Source organism: Tetrao urogallus (genome assembly GCF_951394365.1).
Source record: "Tetrao urogallus genome assembly, chromosome: 14".
NCBI lineage: Eukaryota > Metazoa > Chordata > Aves > Galliformes > Phasianidae > Tetrao > Tetrao urogallus.
In genome coordinates, this window is record NC_136827.1 from 4,243,732 (window position 1) to 4,260,396 (window position 16,665).

Sequence of the window (16,665 nt, forward strand, 5' to 3'; positions counted from 1 at the left end):
GCGGGAGGCGCGGCGCCGCTCGGCCCCATTGTGTGGCGCGGCGGCGGCTGCCCGGGCCCGGCCGCCATCTTGTGCCGGAGGGCTCCGCGCCGCGCCGCCGGGCCGCCGCCGACGCGGCCTCCTCGTGGGGCCGGCCCCGCCGCCCGGAAGCCGATGCCGGCTCGGGGCGAGGCGCTGCGCGGGGCCCGGCTCGGCCGCCGCCGCCGCTCCTGAATCCGCATCGGAAGAGCGAGGCCCGGCCCCGCCGCGCCGCTTTGCCGCCTCCGCCCCATCGGCAGAGGGGCAGGGCAGCCCGCGCCGCACCGCCCGCAGCCGCGCCATGAAGATCAAGGATGCCAAGAAGCCGTGTAAGAGCTGCGATCCGCGGGGACCGGGCGGTGGTTCGTTTTTCCCTAAGAGCGGCTTTGAAGCTCGCCTTTAAACAGCACCGTCACGCGTTAAGGAGAAACGTCGACTGCTGCGGGCTGGGTGCTGAGGAGGAGCTTCGGTGCCGGTCGGGGCTGCGGGAGCAGCGCGGAGGTCGCGGGGCGAGGATGGGCCGTTCGGTCCGTCGTGTCGTTGTAACGTGTCTGGAGCCCGGGGGCTTTGACTGCAGTCAGTTCGTTAGGCAGTGAACTTCAGAGTCATTGCGCAGATCTCTGCTCTCCTTGGTCGCGGTGCCTGAGGTGCAGCAGGCCTGCAGATGGAGCTTAGGCTCTGTGCTCAAGTGAGCCTGAAAACTGAGTTGGGCTCGTAACAGCCTTTTCGCCAAGTAATCTCTCGTCAGACGCTGTGCGGCAGCTAGAGGCTCTAATCAACTGGACTGTTGTTGAGTCGGTATTTTCCTTTTAGAGGAAGCCATTGGAGCCAAATCTGATGCGGGGCAGAGTGGCTAACCACTGCTGAGCAGGAGGCCGTGGGCATGTTGATAGGAGCCTGATAGGAGCAGAGCTGAACAGATTGACTGCCTGTCTCTGCTTTCATCTGCACTGATCAGTGCTGGAACCAGAATGACTCAGTGCTGGATTTGTCCTAGCATAGAGGTGGGCAGGTTGGAGGCATCTGCTGTATTTCCATTCCTGATGTCGATTCAGTGCCCAGGCACCTTGTTGTGGTCCTCCCTTAGAAGTCTTCATCTAGCTAATGCTGGTGCTGCTACGTTGTTGTGCTGAGTTTGTGGAATTTGGCTTCTGAGGTGGGCTCTCTTGAAAGAGGATGGCCAAGGGCCACTTAAGTTTCCTTTGAAGGTGATGGGAAGTGATAGGCATATTAAAGGAGGGCAGCAGAAGTTCAAATGGGGAAGAACTTCCACTGAGTAGTTGATGTAATGTTAGGAGGAGGTTACAAACTCTCCATCACTAGAGTGTTCTTGAAGAAAGTAAGAGGTTTTAAAGTGTTGGCTAGACAGAGCTATAGTTAAGGTTTCAGTTAACATTGCCCAGGCAGAGTTCCTGTGAGCATGAATGAGGCTGGTCGGGGTGACCTCAAAGGTCCTTTTCAATAAGCACTTTCACGATCGCTCTTCCAGGGAAGTCTGTATGAGGAAGAATGGCTGGCTCTTGTAAGAGGAACTTCCAAAGGTTACTTGGGGTGCAGGTGATAAATACGAGAGCAAAGCATCCTGCTGAACTGCCTTTGCTTGAGATCTGTCTAGAGAGAAAACGTCCCACAGAAGTGGCCCAAGCATTGTCCTGTTGCGGAAGTTCTCCCTTCCTACGTGGTACAGAAGAGGGAGTGGAATCTAGATATCTTGCTTGTAATTCATAATAAACCTTTTTCTGTCATTTATATAATACAAAGCAAAGTTTCTACACTTGTATTACAAGTTACAAGTTACAATTGTAACTAGCTGTTTGTAACTTCACTGGCATCTGTGAACAGCTCTCTTCATAAGTTGAGCATCTAAATTGTGCCAGTTTTTAAATTATCTGCCAATTAATGTTTTCCTATCAGCTAGAGGAACATGTTGTGTGAGCAAGAGAAAATAACTTAGAGGATGACTGTGTTGTGCCACTGCTGTCAGCTACAGTACGTAACCTGGTTTTCTCACAAGTGAGCACTGCAGTTTCTATGCCAAAATGTGCCATAATGACAACTTTAGGAACGAAGGTTACGTTGATCCTTCATTATCGGAAAAGAAAAATAGTTGAATCTTGTTTGAATGAGCGTGGAGGGTATAGAGTGGTTTGGGGGAGTGTTTATTGAGCATGTGGCAGCACTTGAATGTGTAAATAGAGTTCCTTGTTGTTCTGTTGTACCTTTGGTCAGAGAAGTACTGATTCTCCATTCCTGTAAGATTTTTTGTTCGTGTCTTCCCTGTTGAAAAGTACAGTGCTGGTTTATTCTTCCACTGTCTCCCAAAGCTGATCTGTCCGTTATCTCCGCAGCGTTTCCATGGTTTGGTATGGACATTGGGGGAACCTTGGTGAAACTGGCCTATTTCGAACCTATCGATATCACTGCAGAGGAGGAGCAGGAGGAAGTTGAAAGCCTGAAGAGCATCCGCAAGTATCTGACTTCCAACGTAGCCTATGGATCCACTGGCATTCGGGATGTCCACCTGGAGCTGAAAGACTTAACGATTTTCGGTCGGAGAGGAAACTTGCACTTTATTCGATTTCCAACTCATGATCTGCCTACTTTTATCCAAATGGGAAGGGATAAAAACTTCTCAACGCTGCATACGGTGCTCTGTGCCACGGGAGGCGGCGCTTACAAGTTTGAGGAAGACTTTCGCACAGTAGGTAGCCTGCCTTCCCCTCGTGCTGCTGCGGGAGGCGCTGCTGGTGGCAGGTTGGAAAAGCAGGGTTTGGAAAGATGCAGGGAGTGCTTGGAGATTCTTAACTGTTAGTTTATTTTTCAGTCATTAGTGTGATCATTTAGAAGTATGCTGTCTGACATAAAGGTACAGGTAGCTTTTTGGAGATTGGCCTTTTTCTAATCTGTAGTGGGTTTTTTCTTCTGATGGGATAATGCTTAAACCACTGAGGTTTGGGTTTTCTTTCTTAGACAGTTTGTGATGATAGGAATTTGGTGTTTATGGGTGTGTTTTGATGAAGTTAGTCCAGTGTGTTTTATTATAGATCTGTGACCAAGTGAATATCTCTAAGGCAATCTTTCTCAGCAGCAGAGGGGTTTGGGATTTTCTTGACTTGTTTTGGCTCTTCTTCCCTTGACAGTCAGAATGGGTTATTTGTTTAGATGCAGTTTCTACCTGAAGGCAGTTGTTCATAGCTGGGGGTCTCATCACTGTATCTGGTACAACGCGTCCTGATTTCAGAATAGCTGCAGATCTGTTGTAGTGGAGCAAAACTGCTTCATTATGTCAGACCCCACAAAAATATTTTGTTGGAGCAGTCCCTGGTCTGCTCAAGAGTGAAGCTTCACTAGCAGCCACGCTAGGGCAAGAAAAGCCGCATGGAGCTTTGGGAAGAGAGGGGGAGTGGCAGTGTTGTCATCTGGTACTGGTATTGGTCAATGGCATGCGACCCAGTTGGTTGGCAGCTCCATGATCTGCACCAGGCTGCTGTCTGAAAGTGAACTCATGCAGTTTAGAGATACACCCTCATATCCTACAGTATTTCTCACCTGTTTGGGTTTTTTTGTTTGTTTGTTTGTTTTAATAATCCTTGTTTTGCTAATAAAGATATGATGATGATAGGATGCTGTTTAGGTGTTTGTCTTAGCCTTTGATCTGCTGATATTTTAGAATAACTCTTTTCCTTTTGAGGTGAGAGCGAGCCCACAAGCACTGGGGAGGTGTGCAGATGTGTGTGTTTCACAGATGACACTTAGTGGGGCCTATAGGGTGTTTGCTGCCTGTGTGGGGTTTTTGTTGTTTTTTTTTTTAGGTTGGTGAAAAATGCTATGATTTTCTCAGTGGATGAATATCTGAATATCTCAAAAGTTAGCAATTCAAAAGTGTGACTAAAGCAGGTGTTTATGCCGCCTGTCTTTAATGTGATCCTGAGACCTACGTTTATAGACTAATTTGTTGATGGAGCTACTCAAGAGTTTTACCTTTTGAGTTCTTCATTGGCATTGTAGTGGACTGGAAGTTTCTGAATTAGCCATCTGAGACAGCTTCTTGAAGCTAGGCAGTCCAAAGATATTCATGGATTGTGGCATATTTGAGTAATGTTTGAACAGATTGACACTGTCTTTTTTCTTTTTAAACACAGATTGGAAACCTCCAGCTGCACAAACTGGATGAGCTTGACTGCCTTGTCAATGGCTTGCTGTACATAGACTCTGTCAGCTTCAATGGCCAGGCAGAGTGCTATTACTTTGAAAATGCCTCAGAACCCGAGCGATGCCAGAAGATGCCTTTTAACCTGCATGACCCGTATCCATTGCTGGTTGTTAACATTGGTTCAGGAGTCAGTATTTTATCAGTCCATTCCAAAGACAACTATAAGAGAGTAACTGGAACGAGGTAACTTAAATTCCCACATTGGGGTGATTGCCCTGTGGAACAGTGAGTCTTCTGCTTTCAGAGTTTTTCTTTTCTCCCTGGCTCTGTTCTTCCTCCCTGCAGTACTGAAAATGCGTACCTTCAATTTACAGCTGCATTCATTGCAGCCCTTACCTGTATTTCTGTTATTGAGGAGATTGTAGCCCATATCTTATTTATTGTTAGCCACTAGAACTGCACCATGAGTGAGTTTTATAGTTTGTCTTAAGTTTTGAATGCTGTTCTCTTGCTCCACAGAAGAATAAATATGTTCATGTGTATTTTACTGGAAACAGTCAAGGATCAGTCAGTGGCTTTTCAGGATGTTTCCTTCTCTGATTTCATTTTCCAGCAGATGTTTTGATAGTTAATGCCTGTTTCTTAGCTCTTCTTGTGCAGCTAGCTTCTTGTAAATTTCTTAGGTAATTGCTGAGTAATAACTGTTAACGTAATGGATCTTGAACAAAAAGGGAGGCAACTTGATGTCTTGCTTCAAGGGCTTTTTTTTGTTAATCAGACATAGTCTCTGATAAAATAGTATTTAAAAGCAGCTGTTTTTCTTTATTAGTCTAGGTGGAGGAACCTTTCTTGGTTTATGCAGTTTGTTGACAGGCTGTGAAAGTTTTGAAGAAGCTTTGGAAATGGCGTCCAAAGGAGACAGCACACACGCTGACAAGCTGGTTCGAGATATTTATGGGGGAGACTATGAAAGATTTGGCTTGCCAGGATGGGCTGTGGCATCCAGGTAAGCAATAATAGTTCCTTGATCGTTAGTTTTTGGGTCTTAATTTTTTCCCTCTCTTCTTGAAACACTGAAGTGATACAGTTTCAAATACAGGGCTTAAACTACTGATATTAAAGAAAAGTTCTTTTTGCAAAACTTACTGCAGTCAAGTTACATTTGCTCTAAATTAAGGAGAATCATCATAAAAACATTTCTGACTCCGACCTGTCTTAGATCTGGCACAGTAGTAAAACGTGTAGCTGTGGAGTCATCTTTTCCCTTTTTTTAATTAATGAGAAGTTATCTATTGCAGGTAGTAATGAGTAAGTTCTTCTGATTTAGAACTCTGCATTTATACAACGTAAATATCGTTCTGTCAGCTGTTTGGTTCCAGAGGATTCAAAAAATAAGCTCATCTCTGCTTTCTTTCGACGTTTAGAAGAGAGGATTGGATAAATACTGTGAATGAGGAAGCAAGCGAGAGAAGTTGGACTATTCATCAGTCAGACTTAGGCATTGACTTCATTTACAGTGCCTGGGGGTGCAGAATAGTTTTGCAAAAGGATATGACTACTTCTGGCTGTGTGTGCTTCTTTGTGAAAGTCAGCTGTATGCTAGGATTTGGCTGGGAGTTGTTACTGTAACAGCCCTTTAGTGTGAAGGAGTAAAGACACATGCAGTAGTGTCAGTTGCAGCGTTACAAATTACTGTATGTAACAGGGACTTGAAAGACAGCTTCTCATAAGCAAACATTAAGTGTAAGTTCTGTTGCAGCATAAAAACTACGTTCTGTAATTGCTTCAAATGGACACGGATCACTTTGTATTTACTGGATTTTTTCTTGTTCCAGTTTTGGGAACATGATCTACAAAGAGAAGAGAGAGACTGTTAGTAAAGAAGATCTTGCCAGAGCCATATTGGTCACCATCACCAATAACATTGGGTCCATTGCCCGGATGTGTGCAGTAAATGAGGTAAAACTTCCAATGAAGATTTTTTTTTAATTATAGTTCTATTATTTGCTTTCAGATTAAATGAGTGCCAAAGTGATGCATCTTTTCAAACCTTTACATATGTTCTCAAATGAAACAAAGAAATTTGTGTAGTAAAGAACTCAGAATTGGTTCATAATACTTTGGCAGTCTCTGTAGAAGGCTTACATGAGTCTTCAAGCCCTGGAGCAGACACTGAGGAGTCTGGAGCAAGCCTGAAAAGAGGCTATAGTGACCTTCACTATCCAGAATGCAGGAAAGAGCAAATCACAGCCATGCACAGCAGGAGGATGGGAGGATGTGGCCACAGTTTGCAGCAAAGGGAAATCTGATTGGTATTAGCACTGAAACGTGGACTTGGAGACACTACCTTGAGCAACTTGCAGTTAGACCTGCTTTAAGTGGCGGGTAGTAGCCAACCACTTCCAGCATTTCCTTCAAGCTGAAATTATTCTCTGATAAAAGCTCACAGAACTCCTTACTTTTTGTTAAACATTGTTTTTAATTTTTACTAATGTGAGATTTGGAATTGTTTTGACACCTGCCTTCTTTGTGCTTGGTAGAGAGATGGTTTCTTGCCACCTTCAATTTCTCAAAGCTCAGTTTAGTACACCTAGTGTAGACCTGTGAAAGAATACTGAATTTAAACATAGAATATATTTGGTGTGTCTAAACACCAGAGATTTCCTCGCTGATTATCAACAAACTTTAAATGAGGCAAGGTTTAGTAACAGCTTTCTTAGCTAAGTCTGAGAGCAACTGTATTTAGAGCTCTGCTTAGAATCTGTGGAGTGATAGTCTTAGAAATGTCAACAGCCTTCTTAGCTGCTCTGATCATTTTATGTAGATTTGGTTGATGTAGATCAACAAACTGGTATCATGAGCTGATAATATGAAAAGATGAAAATTTGATTCAATTCGTATTTCAGCTATAAGCAGAATTATGTCTGATCAGTTTACCTTAACAGAATGTTCTTGTCTTCACTGTGAACTAATCAGGATAGCAAAAAAATAGTAGATCTTAGTCTTCTGGCTGTATGTGGAGTTACCATACTGGTTTTTGTCACAGCCTGGATACAAGTGTTCATCTAACACCCTTAATGCAATTAAGTTTTCCTTGCTTCTCTTTCTCGTATCGTTAAATCAGTGCTTAATGTTGCTGCCACTTAATGTCAGGTGTATTTCAGTGAATGGGGAAAAGCACGTGTTTTTTACATCCTTACATTTAATTTGATTAAAATTCACAGCTCGTTTGCAGTATGTGTGTAAGTCTTAGCTTCATTTTACACTGACGTATATTGTGGTCTGAGGATGAAAAGAACATCTGTCTTGCTGCCTTCGGCTTCTTTACAGTGCTGCCTTGTTGCATATGGATCAAGCAGCATTGTACAGGGCTATGAAGGCACTGAGTCTTCTCTTCCAAATCCAAGTATTTTTGTCATTAAATTTCACTTCTGGTCTGGCTGGTTCTCTGGCTTAGTTACAGAGAATGCTCGCATAATTTGAAACACAGGTGCTACTCTGTAGGTTTAAGAGCTTTAATTCCTCAATGTTCTTTCTCCACTGGTGTTTTAATTGTGGAACAGGTTTCTTGCTTGAGATAGTGTTGTTTCATAGCTTCTGTGCTGAGCAGACTTAATCCTTTGCTGTTTTTCTGTTCTTTTTAGAAAATAAATAGAGTTGTGTTTGTTGGCAATTTTTTACGTGTGAATACTCTGTCAATGAAGCTTCTTGCGTATGCACTGGATTACTGGTCGAAAGGCCAGCTGAAGGCCTTGTTCCTAGAACATGAGGTATGCTGTAGTACATTGATTGTTTTTCCACTAATTAAAAGTGCATGTATTAAGCAGCTGCACACTTAGTGTGATATCCTGAGACACTTGAGTAAATGTTGAAAATCAGACAGGATTTCTCAGACTGCATTGATTCTATGGGAACAGCTCTTTTAGCCAGGGAAGGAAGTGCTTCAGACTGTGCAGGCCATTTTTGTTCATGCTACAGATTTCTCTGGGGAGGCACAAGAAATGTAAAGATTTGCACTACAGCCTTTAACTGTTTGTTTGGGTTTTTAGTAGTTTGTTCTCAATTAAACTTGAGCAGTCCTGAAAGTCCTCTTTGTTTTCTATCAAGATTGCTTTCATACCACCACAGATACTTGTTACGCTTTTTCTTCTAATGATTCTGCTCTCTGTGACTCATCTGCTTTGCAGCACCTTCTGCAGTTAGATCAGTATGTAATGCTGAAAGATCTGAACTGTGTTGGTTAACGTACAGGCAGTTGGTGTCAGTCACAGGTCTGACAGCTGGGACATACAGCTTCTTGGCAAGGGGTGGCAATCTTTGTCCTCAGCTTGCTGATCTGCCACAATTAGATTTCTACCTCTTTGGTCAGTTCTCACAACACTTTTGTAGCTTACGGTGAGTCTGACAGTGGTCGGGCTTCATGCCAGTATCTGCAGTAATAGCTCAATAATAAAGGTAAAATATTTGTCTCCTAAAGCTCTAATGAGAAATATGACGGATAATATACTAAGTAGATGTTGTTCTTTCTGTAGCATTGGCCCACCAGATGCTTTGTTGTTAATGAAATATATATGAATGAAAGAGGATAATGTCATGACTGACCCTGAAATTTGTGTTTGTTTTGAACAGGGCTACTTTGGAGCTGTTGGTGCTCTTCTTGGGCTGCCTAATTTCAGTTGAGATACAAGAGGTCACTACACTGAACTATTTTCCACCTGAATGACACTTATTTTTGGCAATGGGAACTAAATCTGGGGAGGGGAAAAGGAAATAACAGATTTTCTGTAACTTTTTAAATTGAAAAAGTGATGAGCTACTGAGTATTGCCATTATAAGGAAGCAGTTTTTTACTCCGTTGGGCATTCAAAAGTGAAATATTTGGGGATATCATTTGTGTTCATTAATTCATGTAGCCAATATTGAACTTTCAGTATGCAATACATCCTTGGAAAACAAGCTTCTGGAAGAAGGAATGCCAACCCTCTAAGTGCTCTGTACTAAAATATTGCCAGTTTCCTTCTGAGGCTTTAAGCCTATTTGTTTTGTATATCATTGAACAAAAAATGATTTTTATTGGTTATACTTCAGCATGAGCACAATTTCCCTTGAGTACACAACCTGAGAAACAGTATGGTAGTATCAACAAAATGAGGAGTCCATAGGCAATCGTTTCCCACAGTGGCAATAGTAATTAGGCTGTTTTTATGTGCAATGGAAGCATTATTAATGCTCTGTTTTTCAGTGGGAAGAGTAAAAACAGGAAATCAGCCAAAGCAGCAGAGTAAGCAGCTGATGTTTTAAAGGTTTTGTGAATATACATACCTGCCCTCTTTGCTTATTTAAAGGTTTTCCTGATTTATTTTATTTTCCCTCTGGGATGTGACTTCCAAAAATAATGCTATCTATTCTGGGGGATTTTCTTGGTGCTTCATAAATTCTGATGCTGTACATCGTAACCTGTATAGACACCACAGAGCCCGTGAGAGTTAAGTCCTCATGAAGTTGTCTGAAAATGGAACATTACGATTCTGATGCTTTGGCTCATCTATATGGAGATTTGGGAATTTTTCTCTGCCATCCTGCTGTACTGAAAATCTGATTCCTCTGTAATTTTGTGAGTTAATCAGCCTCTAATTAGACATTCGATCTGGAAGATTCCTTGGTTGCTTTTGGATTTGAGAGTCTGTGCTCTGAAAGTTGCAGACAGCATCAGAGGTTGTATTGCAGTACTAGGAGTACAATATGTGGTGCACTCACAGTACGGAACCGTTCATCAAGCTGTGGCCTTGGGATAAACTCCATACTCCAGAACTGATCTTTCAGTATTTTTCCTGTGTACTTTTCAAATTTTCAGTTGTTATTATTGCAATAAGCATAGTCCTGAAGCAGGCGTGAGATCTTGGACTTGAAAGGAGATTATTGTGGACTAAAAAATACTCAAATTTATTACATGATTTTATAAGTGCCCGAGGAGCAACCGAAGTAGAACACATTTGTGTCGGGTTTCAGTGTGTTTTTAAAACTGATGATTGCTCAAGTATTCCACAGCATGGCTGCATTGTATTCACAGGCACAGCCACCCAGTAGGTTTGACAGCTCAGTGTGCAGTTTTCAGTTGTCGTTCATTTAATTTCAGAGCCCCGTCATAACACTGCGAGGGGTTTTGTTGTTCTTTCTGTGTTGCTTTTAAAAAGGAAACAAACTGTCTTGCTTTAAGAGTGCAGTAATTTAGAGTGGCTGCTTTGTTAAGCCCAATGCCGGTCTTGTTGCTTTTCCTACTGCTCATCTCACGTTTCCATTGTGCTTGTTGTGATATTTCAAGCTAGATGTTGAAAAATATATATACTCACAGTTCAACAAATCTAATGCTCTCCAAGCACTTCAGCAAATGGGTGAATATGGCTTTTGTAGTGTCCTGTAAATACTATGCACCATTACTTTTAAGTTCTGATTGAGTATAGAAAGTGACCTCAATTTGGCTGCAGAACTTTTAAAAAAAAAAAAAAAAAAAAAAAAAAAAAAAAGAAAGAAAGAAAGAAAAAATGAGTTTTGTGATGTTTTGGCAGCCTTCTGAAAATCTATTTTCCTTGCAAAGCAAAGTATTTTAAGGCACACTGCAGATTGATTAGAAACAGTCCTTTTAAACTATTTGATGCTGCTTCACTTCTCATGCTGCTACTGAAGCAGTAATTGGAAGTATCTATTATGTTTAACAAGAAGCACATGTAGGAAGGAGGTGGTTACTTAATGACCATGACCATGGTTAATTTAAACCGTTTGAAACTGCTATGACCTAAAATACATTTTTAAGGTTAATTGGGCAATTACAGAATAAATTAACGGAGTAATTATTGAATAGCAGTACTCTATAGAAACGACTGTGAGAATGAAGAGGCATGCTCTAGCTCTGCTTTCCTTTTCTTTAGCTTGCGAAGAAACAACTGCTTCCTTTTTCTTGTTTTATCAGCACAATTGTTACTTCATTCCTTCAGGTTTTCAAGCCTGGCTGTGAAGCCCAGAGATGCAGTATTTAAGCCCCATCTTTTGATGTGTCTCATTTTATCTCAACTTAGAACTTGTTACTGGAGTCTCAAAGGTTGACTCTACCACCACCAGTATTGCTGGGCTTCGTAAGTAGTTGCAAGATAAGCCTTAAAGTCGTCTTACCTAAATTCTCCTCTGCATTAGCTGAAAAGGTTGTATCTTTTATACAAATAACTCACGTAACTTGCTTTTCACCAGTCTTTGCTGTTTACTTTCATGCTTGCTGTTTCTCTTCCACAAAGCTAACGGGTTCAAGCTGCTTTAGAGCGAATTGATTTAATGTACAGCAGTGGAGAATGTCTGGGGTTTTCTCAGGGCTACTTTTCTCAAGTAGAACTGCTTTAAAGGAAGGCTGTCTGATACTTCTAAAGCAAAACATCAAGTCATTTTGAATGTGTAATTGCTTTCAACTCAATCAGCCATGCAAGTGCCTTTTAAGTTGTTTGTGTAATGCCAATTTTGATGGTACTACTTAATCCATGTGATTTCTTGACCAGTGTTGCTTATCAGATAATTTTATTAGCCATAGAGATGATTCCTTCAATCCAGTGTGGCTAGAGATGCCAGGAAAACTGTGTCAGCTTTTGGGCTGCCCACCTCCATAGCCCTTACCTTGGGGTGGTGCCTTTGCACTTCTGACTCTCTCTAGCTTGACCTTTTTAACCATTCAACACACAGTTTTATTCTATCTGTATCTCCCTGAAAATGTACTGGTTTTTATCCAGATGAGAAAATATATTGGATTTTTTTTTTCTGGCCAAAGAAATTTTTGATACAAGACTATCCCAAGTTGATACGGCTGTTAACCTTCTTCACCATTCCAGTTCTACAAAGGGTAACAGCAGTTTGAACAAAAAGAGAACTTTTTCTACAATCCACTTTGAATATTTAATAAAAGTGAGTGAACGTATCTTAGCAGAGGTTGAAGTGTAAGTACTATTTAAATTTTTTTTTAATAAAGACTGAAAGTTGACAGTTCAGAGGGAAGCAACATTGGTGTAGGTAGTCTGGTTTGGTCCAGATTTTAAAGGATATTTGGGTGTCTGCTGTACCTTCTGCAGATCTTTGCCTGTCTTTCCCTAGGTGAGCAAGCACCTGTGTGACTATCCTGACACATCATAGCATACTTTTGTATTTCAGAGTTGAGACAGCAGGATCTCATTCCTTCAGTGCCACACTTGCTCCCAGCCTGCATATTAAGAACAAAAGTTCAGTTCTGGCTTCTCATAATGGATTAAATGTTCCTTCAGTAGTACTGTGACACGTCTGCTTGCATTTGAGTGTATTTGCAAGGTGATTATATTGCCTTTAAAGATTAATTACTAACGCTTTGTCTCTATCCAGTATAGGTCTTCAGGAAATTTCTACTTTCAAGTAAGTTGCAGTAGCTTCTCATTCTTAAATGTTTCAGAATAACAGTGAGGTTTTAACATCTGAAACTAACCAGTATCTTTACTTTCTGGAATAAATCCCTGCTTATTAAAGGTATCTAGATGGTATCTTACACGTTCAGTCTGTACCTTACACTAATGCCTGCATTCATTCAGACCACATTTTAAACATCGCTTTCACGATTCACAATCTGGAAACAGGTTGGCTGTAATTCTGAGGCAACAGTTTGCTTGAGTTCAGAACAGAGCTCAGGATCAGCGTAGTTCTATTTAGCTGGTCAGCTTTTTATCCCAAGTCCATTTGCACATATCCCGAGGTTAGTTCTTTCCCTTGTCAGTGTCTTCCTAGTGCCAGGGATTTCTATGTCCTTTTTCTAATTATTATTATATAGGCTTAAAAGACACTGAGTGTGTAATAGAGCTGTTCTCAGGTTAAAAAGTTACCAGAAATACTGTGGGTCAGACTGGAAGTGTTTGACCAAGACCTATTGATTACAGTGCAGAGCTAGGAAGACACTTGACACATCTAGTTACTGTTTGATTTTAGTATTTAACACTTAACACAGTGAGAGGGAGAATAGTTCAGATCACTGTAAATAAAATGGACAAATTATTTTAAGTCCTCAGATGTGACCAAGGGAAACAAAAAAAAAAAAAAAAACCACCACATTATTGCCCAGCATGGAGGGATAATTGTCCACTTGCATTCTTTGACTTCTGTTAATATATTCCAAAGTACATTGCCAGTATTCTGCCATTTGAGGTAGACTATTATTAATTCCGTGTATTAAAGTCTGCAAAAGAAGCCTGTTTAGTTACTTCTGTTTACTTCACACGTACAAAATATATTAAACCTTTGTAAAAATTTCACACTTTGTGAAAACATCTCAAAAGATGCTGTAATATAATTGTAATTATTTGTGTGTTAATGCAATTTGTTGGAGCAGTCTAAGTCAGCATAACTGAGTGCCAAGTCCTGCTCTCTTCAGTTACTGAAGTAGATAATTCTCTGAAGTTGGGGCTGTTTGAAATGAGTGAGTAGGATTTGGCCTCGAGGCCTCCTGCCTGGGGAACACAATCATGCTACTTTGCATATTCCTGCTGGTGCTACATCACTTGTTGAAAGAGAAAAATTCTAACCAGAAATGGTCAGTAACAGGTGTGTAGCCTGGTCCTTCTGAGAGACTTGAAACAGACAGAGTTTAGCTTCCCGTGCTGCTTTCTGTAAGGCTCCTGACATTCCGGTTGTGTTACGGTACGGATCATTTTCATTGCAGGATTTCAGTGTTACCTTCAGGCTTCTTTTGTCATTGTAACCTGTTACAAGCAGATAGCACCAACTAGAACAGGATCAGCATTTGTTTTCTGCTAAAACATCTAGAAAATCAGACGTTCCTTTTAGCATGTGGGAAAGTTTTTGAAGAAATGCAGAAATACCATTTAAAATGGGATGCATTAATTTGTCTCGTCTGTAAAATAAACTGGAATCTGGTGCATCAATTGCTAACCCATGCTATAAAATACTAGTGTTTCACGATTCCTCTAGCATCAGTTTGAGAGCATTGTAAATACAATGCTCCTTGGAGGAGGTGTGTTAGTTCCAGGCTGTGCAGTACAAACAGTAATTATAAAAGTAGGGAACTAGTATTTTGAGAAATAATAAATCAGCAGCATCTAGAACATGGAAATTAGTGTTTTGATGTTATAGGATATAGAGGGCTTTTGATAATCTGCGCTTCTTTACATTTCTGATGAGTTTTGGCATTTTAACACTCGAGTATTTGATTTTTTCCATTGACTTTCCTGTCGTACACAGGCCTGCTAATGACCAATTGCTGTCTTCAGGTGTTTGTTTTAGATGCTTAGCAAAATGAGCAGGCAGATTTGTAAAATGCAAACCCCTTGTAGGATGGAAGTTCTCTCAAGAGCCATTTCGTTCAGTTGCCTTATTCTATGACACTGCACTCATGTTATGTCTCCACTTTCTTTCTTGTTTACTGTTCTGACACTGAAGATGTGATAGAGAAATGTGCTACAAATTTTTATTCATAAATTACTGATTAATACCTTTGTGTCACCTGTTAATATAGCTTTGTAAATGATACCTTTATGCCATCCGTAATGCAGCTCTTGTAAATTGTTTAAATTATTTCTTTTTATAGATTCTCATTACTGAATGTACAGATTAGACCCTTTATTATGTCACTGAATAATTTCATTGGGCCCTAAATGTGGCCAAGGCTGTAAACCATCCCATCAAAACTGTAAATAACTCCTTACTGCTTGTTTGCATGAATGAAATTTGCATTTCATTTACTTTGTCATCAGCCACCTCCTCTGTGATGGGCCTACTTTTTACAGTTCATTTTCCTGGTTTTATTAGCAGTCATTCTGTATGAATGTTGAAACAGTACTTTGTCTTTTCCTAATAAATAACTTGAAATTGTTTGTTGTTTGTTGGTCTTTGTGGGGTTTCTGGGTGGGTTTTTTCTTCCCTTAGCTCCTGGACTTGCTAAGATGGTTGATACCGAGGTCATTACATAACATTTCACGTCGAGGAAAGGGACTGGCATGGTTTTCGTTGCTTCCTCTCCTTTAATAAAAGCATTCACTTTATATTTCTTAAATTCAGTTTGTTTTCAAAAACATTTCATGCTCTAAATAATTTTAGGCTTGCCTTCCAAATAAGCTTGGGAGCACATACTGTTACGTGTACTCAAATCACTGAGAATTATATTTTCCTGTTGAATAAAATACACCATGTCTTTATAAGCTGTCATTTAGTCTCTCTTGAAGTTTTCCTTTGTTTATGTTTTAATAAAGCCAAATTACACTGTCTTGAACAGGCAAGAAGTTTTCAGGACTGACGTTTGTGCCATGAAGCACTTCAGTAATTCATGTGATGGTCCTGGTGGGTCAGGGATTGTGCTTCAGGGTTCATTTTACAAAGCTTTGAGCTCTCCCATCTCCAAGTCCTAGTTTTAAATTGCCAAAGATGAAACTGGAAATGCCACGTTGTATCCTATCTCCATGGACTGAAGAACTCAGCACCAAAGCCATGCAGAGAGAAGCTTGTAAGAAATACAGGTTATTCCACAAATTCGTGGTGTGTTGCTTAGCCTGGAGTGCATTGTTTTTAATGCAGAAACGTGATGTGCTTCTTTGAGTGTAGTACCCTAGGATTTTGTAGAAGCCAGTTGCGTTTAGCTGGGATCCTGAACCACGTCCTGGTGCCGCCTGTTGTGAGCTCAGGCCAGGCCTCCAGGTCAGCTCTGTCAGCTGCGTTATTTCCATCTTATCTACTGGTGAGATGAATAATCTGTTTCTGTGGGAAAAGTGACTTCCTCTTACTCAGCCAGCTGTACGGGATTTTTTTTCTTGGACACAGAAACATCTTATTTAAGAATCCTTTCACTGTTTGTCTTTTTAGAAGCGGAGATTAAAAATGAAGTTCATCCTGGTGTTGGAGTGAAAGTCCTTTGCTCTAAAGGTGTTTCTATCCGTCAACAGGTCTTTGTCAAGTATTCCATGCTACAGTATGAAGCGTCTGGTAGCAGTTGCCTTGTGCACAGCAGTGGGGGGCGTCCCCAGCTCGCAGCCAGGATCCAGCAGAGGGAGCAGGCAGCGTGCAGCCAGCAGGGCTGCTCAGGCAGGTACGGCTGCAGGGCTGCTGCACCACCACTGCTGCGCTGTGTCTGCAGGCACTTACGCAGCTCTGGAGCGTGTGGCTGAGAGTTCACGTGGCAGCAGTGGCTCTGTTTTAACCTTACAGAGTCTTGAGGGCGATTGCTTTCAGGAAGCTGCAGTGAGTGGCTGGTGGGCCCCAGAAGCTGGCCAGCGAGTGACTGGTGAGAGTGTCTGTTACAGCAAAATCATGAGCTGTTGCAGAAGAAATAGTATGAACTTTCTGTAGGTAAAAATCCCTCTTTCAACTAGTTTGAGTTGATAAGCAGCTCAGCGAAGTGTGGGGCAGATGCCCCTGTGTGCCATGTGCCACACTTCACATTCTGCACCCTTTAGGTTCTGACTTGAGCAGTGGTGACTGAGAGAAACTTTTAG

The 16,665-nt window shown here is 41.4% G+C and overlaps 1 protein-coding gene across 1 annotated transcript; it reads left to right on the forward strand.

Moving 5' to 3' along the window:
* Nucleotides 1-319: 319 nt before the first annotated feature.
* On the forward strand, nt 320-8,851 carry PANK3 (pantothenate kinase 3; the record flags this gene model as incomplete). The annotated part of the gene is made up of 7 exons (XM_079542596.1): nt 320-347; nt 2,367-2,719; nt 4,161-4,414; nt 5,001-5,177; nt 6,007-6,130; nt 7,816-7,941; nt 8,801-8,851. The coding sequence occupies 7 exons, from the start codon at nt 320-322 to the stop codon at nt 8,849-8,851; spliced, it is 1,113 nt and encodes a 370-aa protein (XP_079398722.1).
* Nucleotides 8,852-16,665: the final 7,814 nt, after the last annotated feature.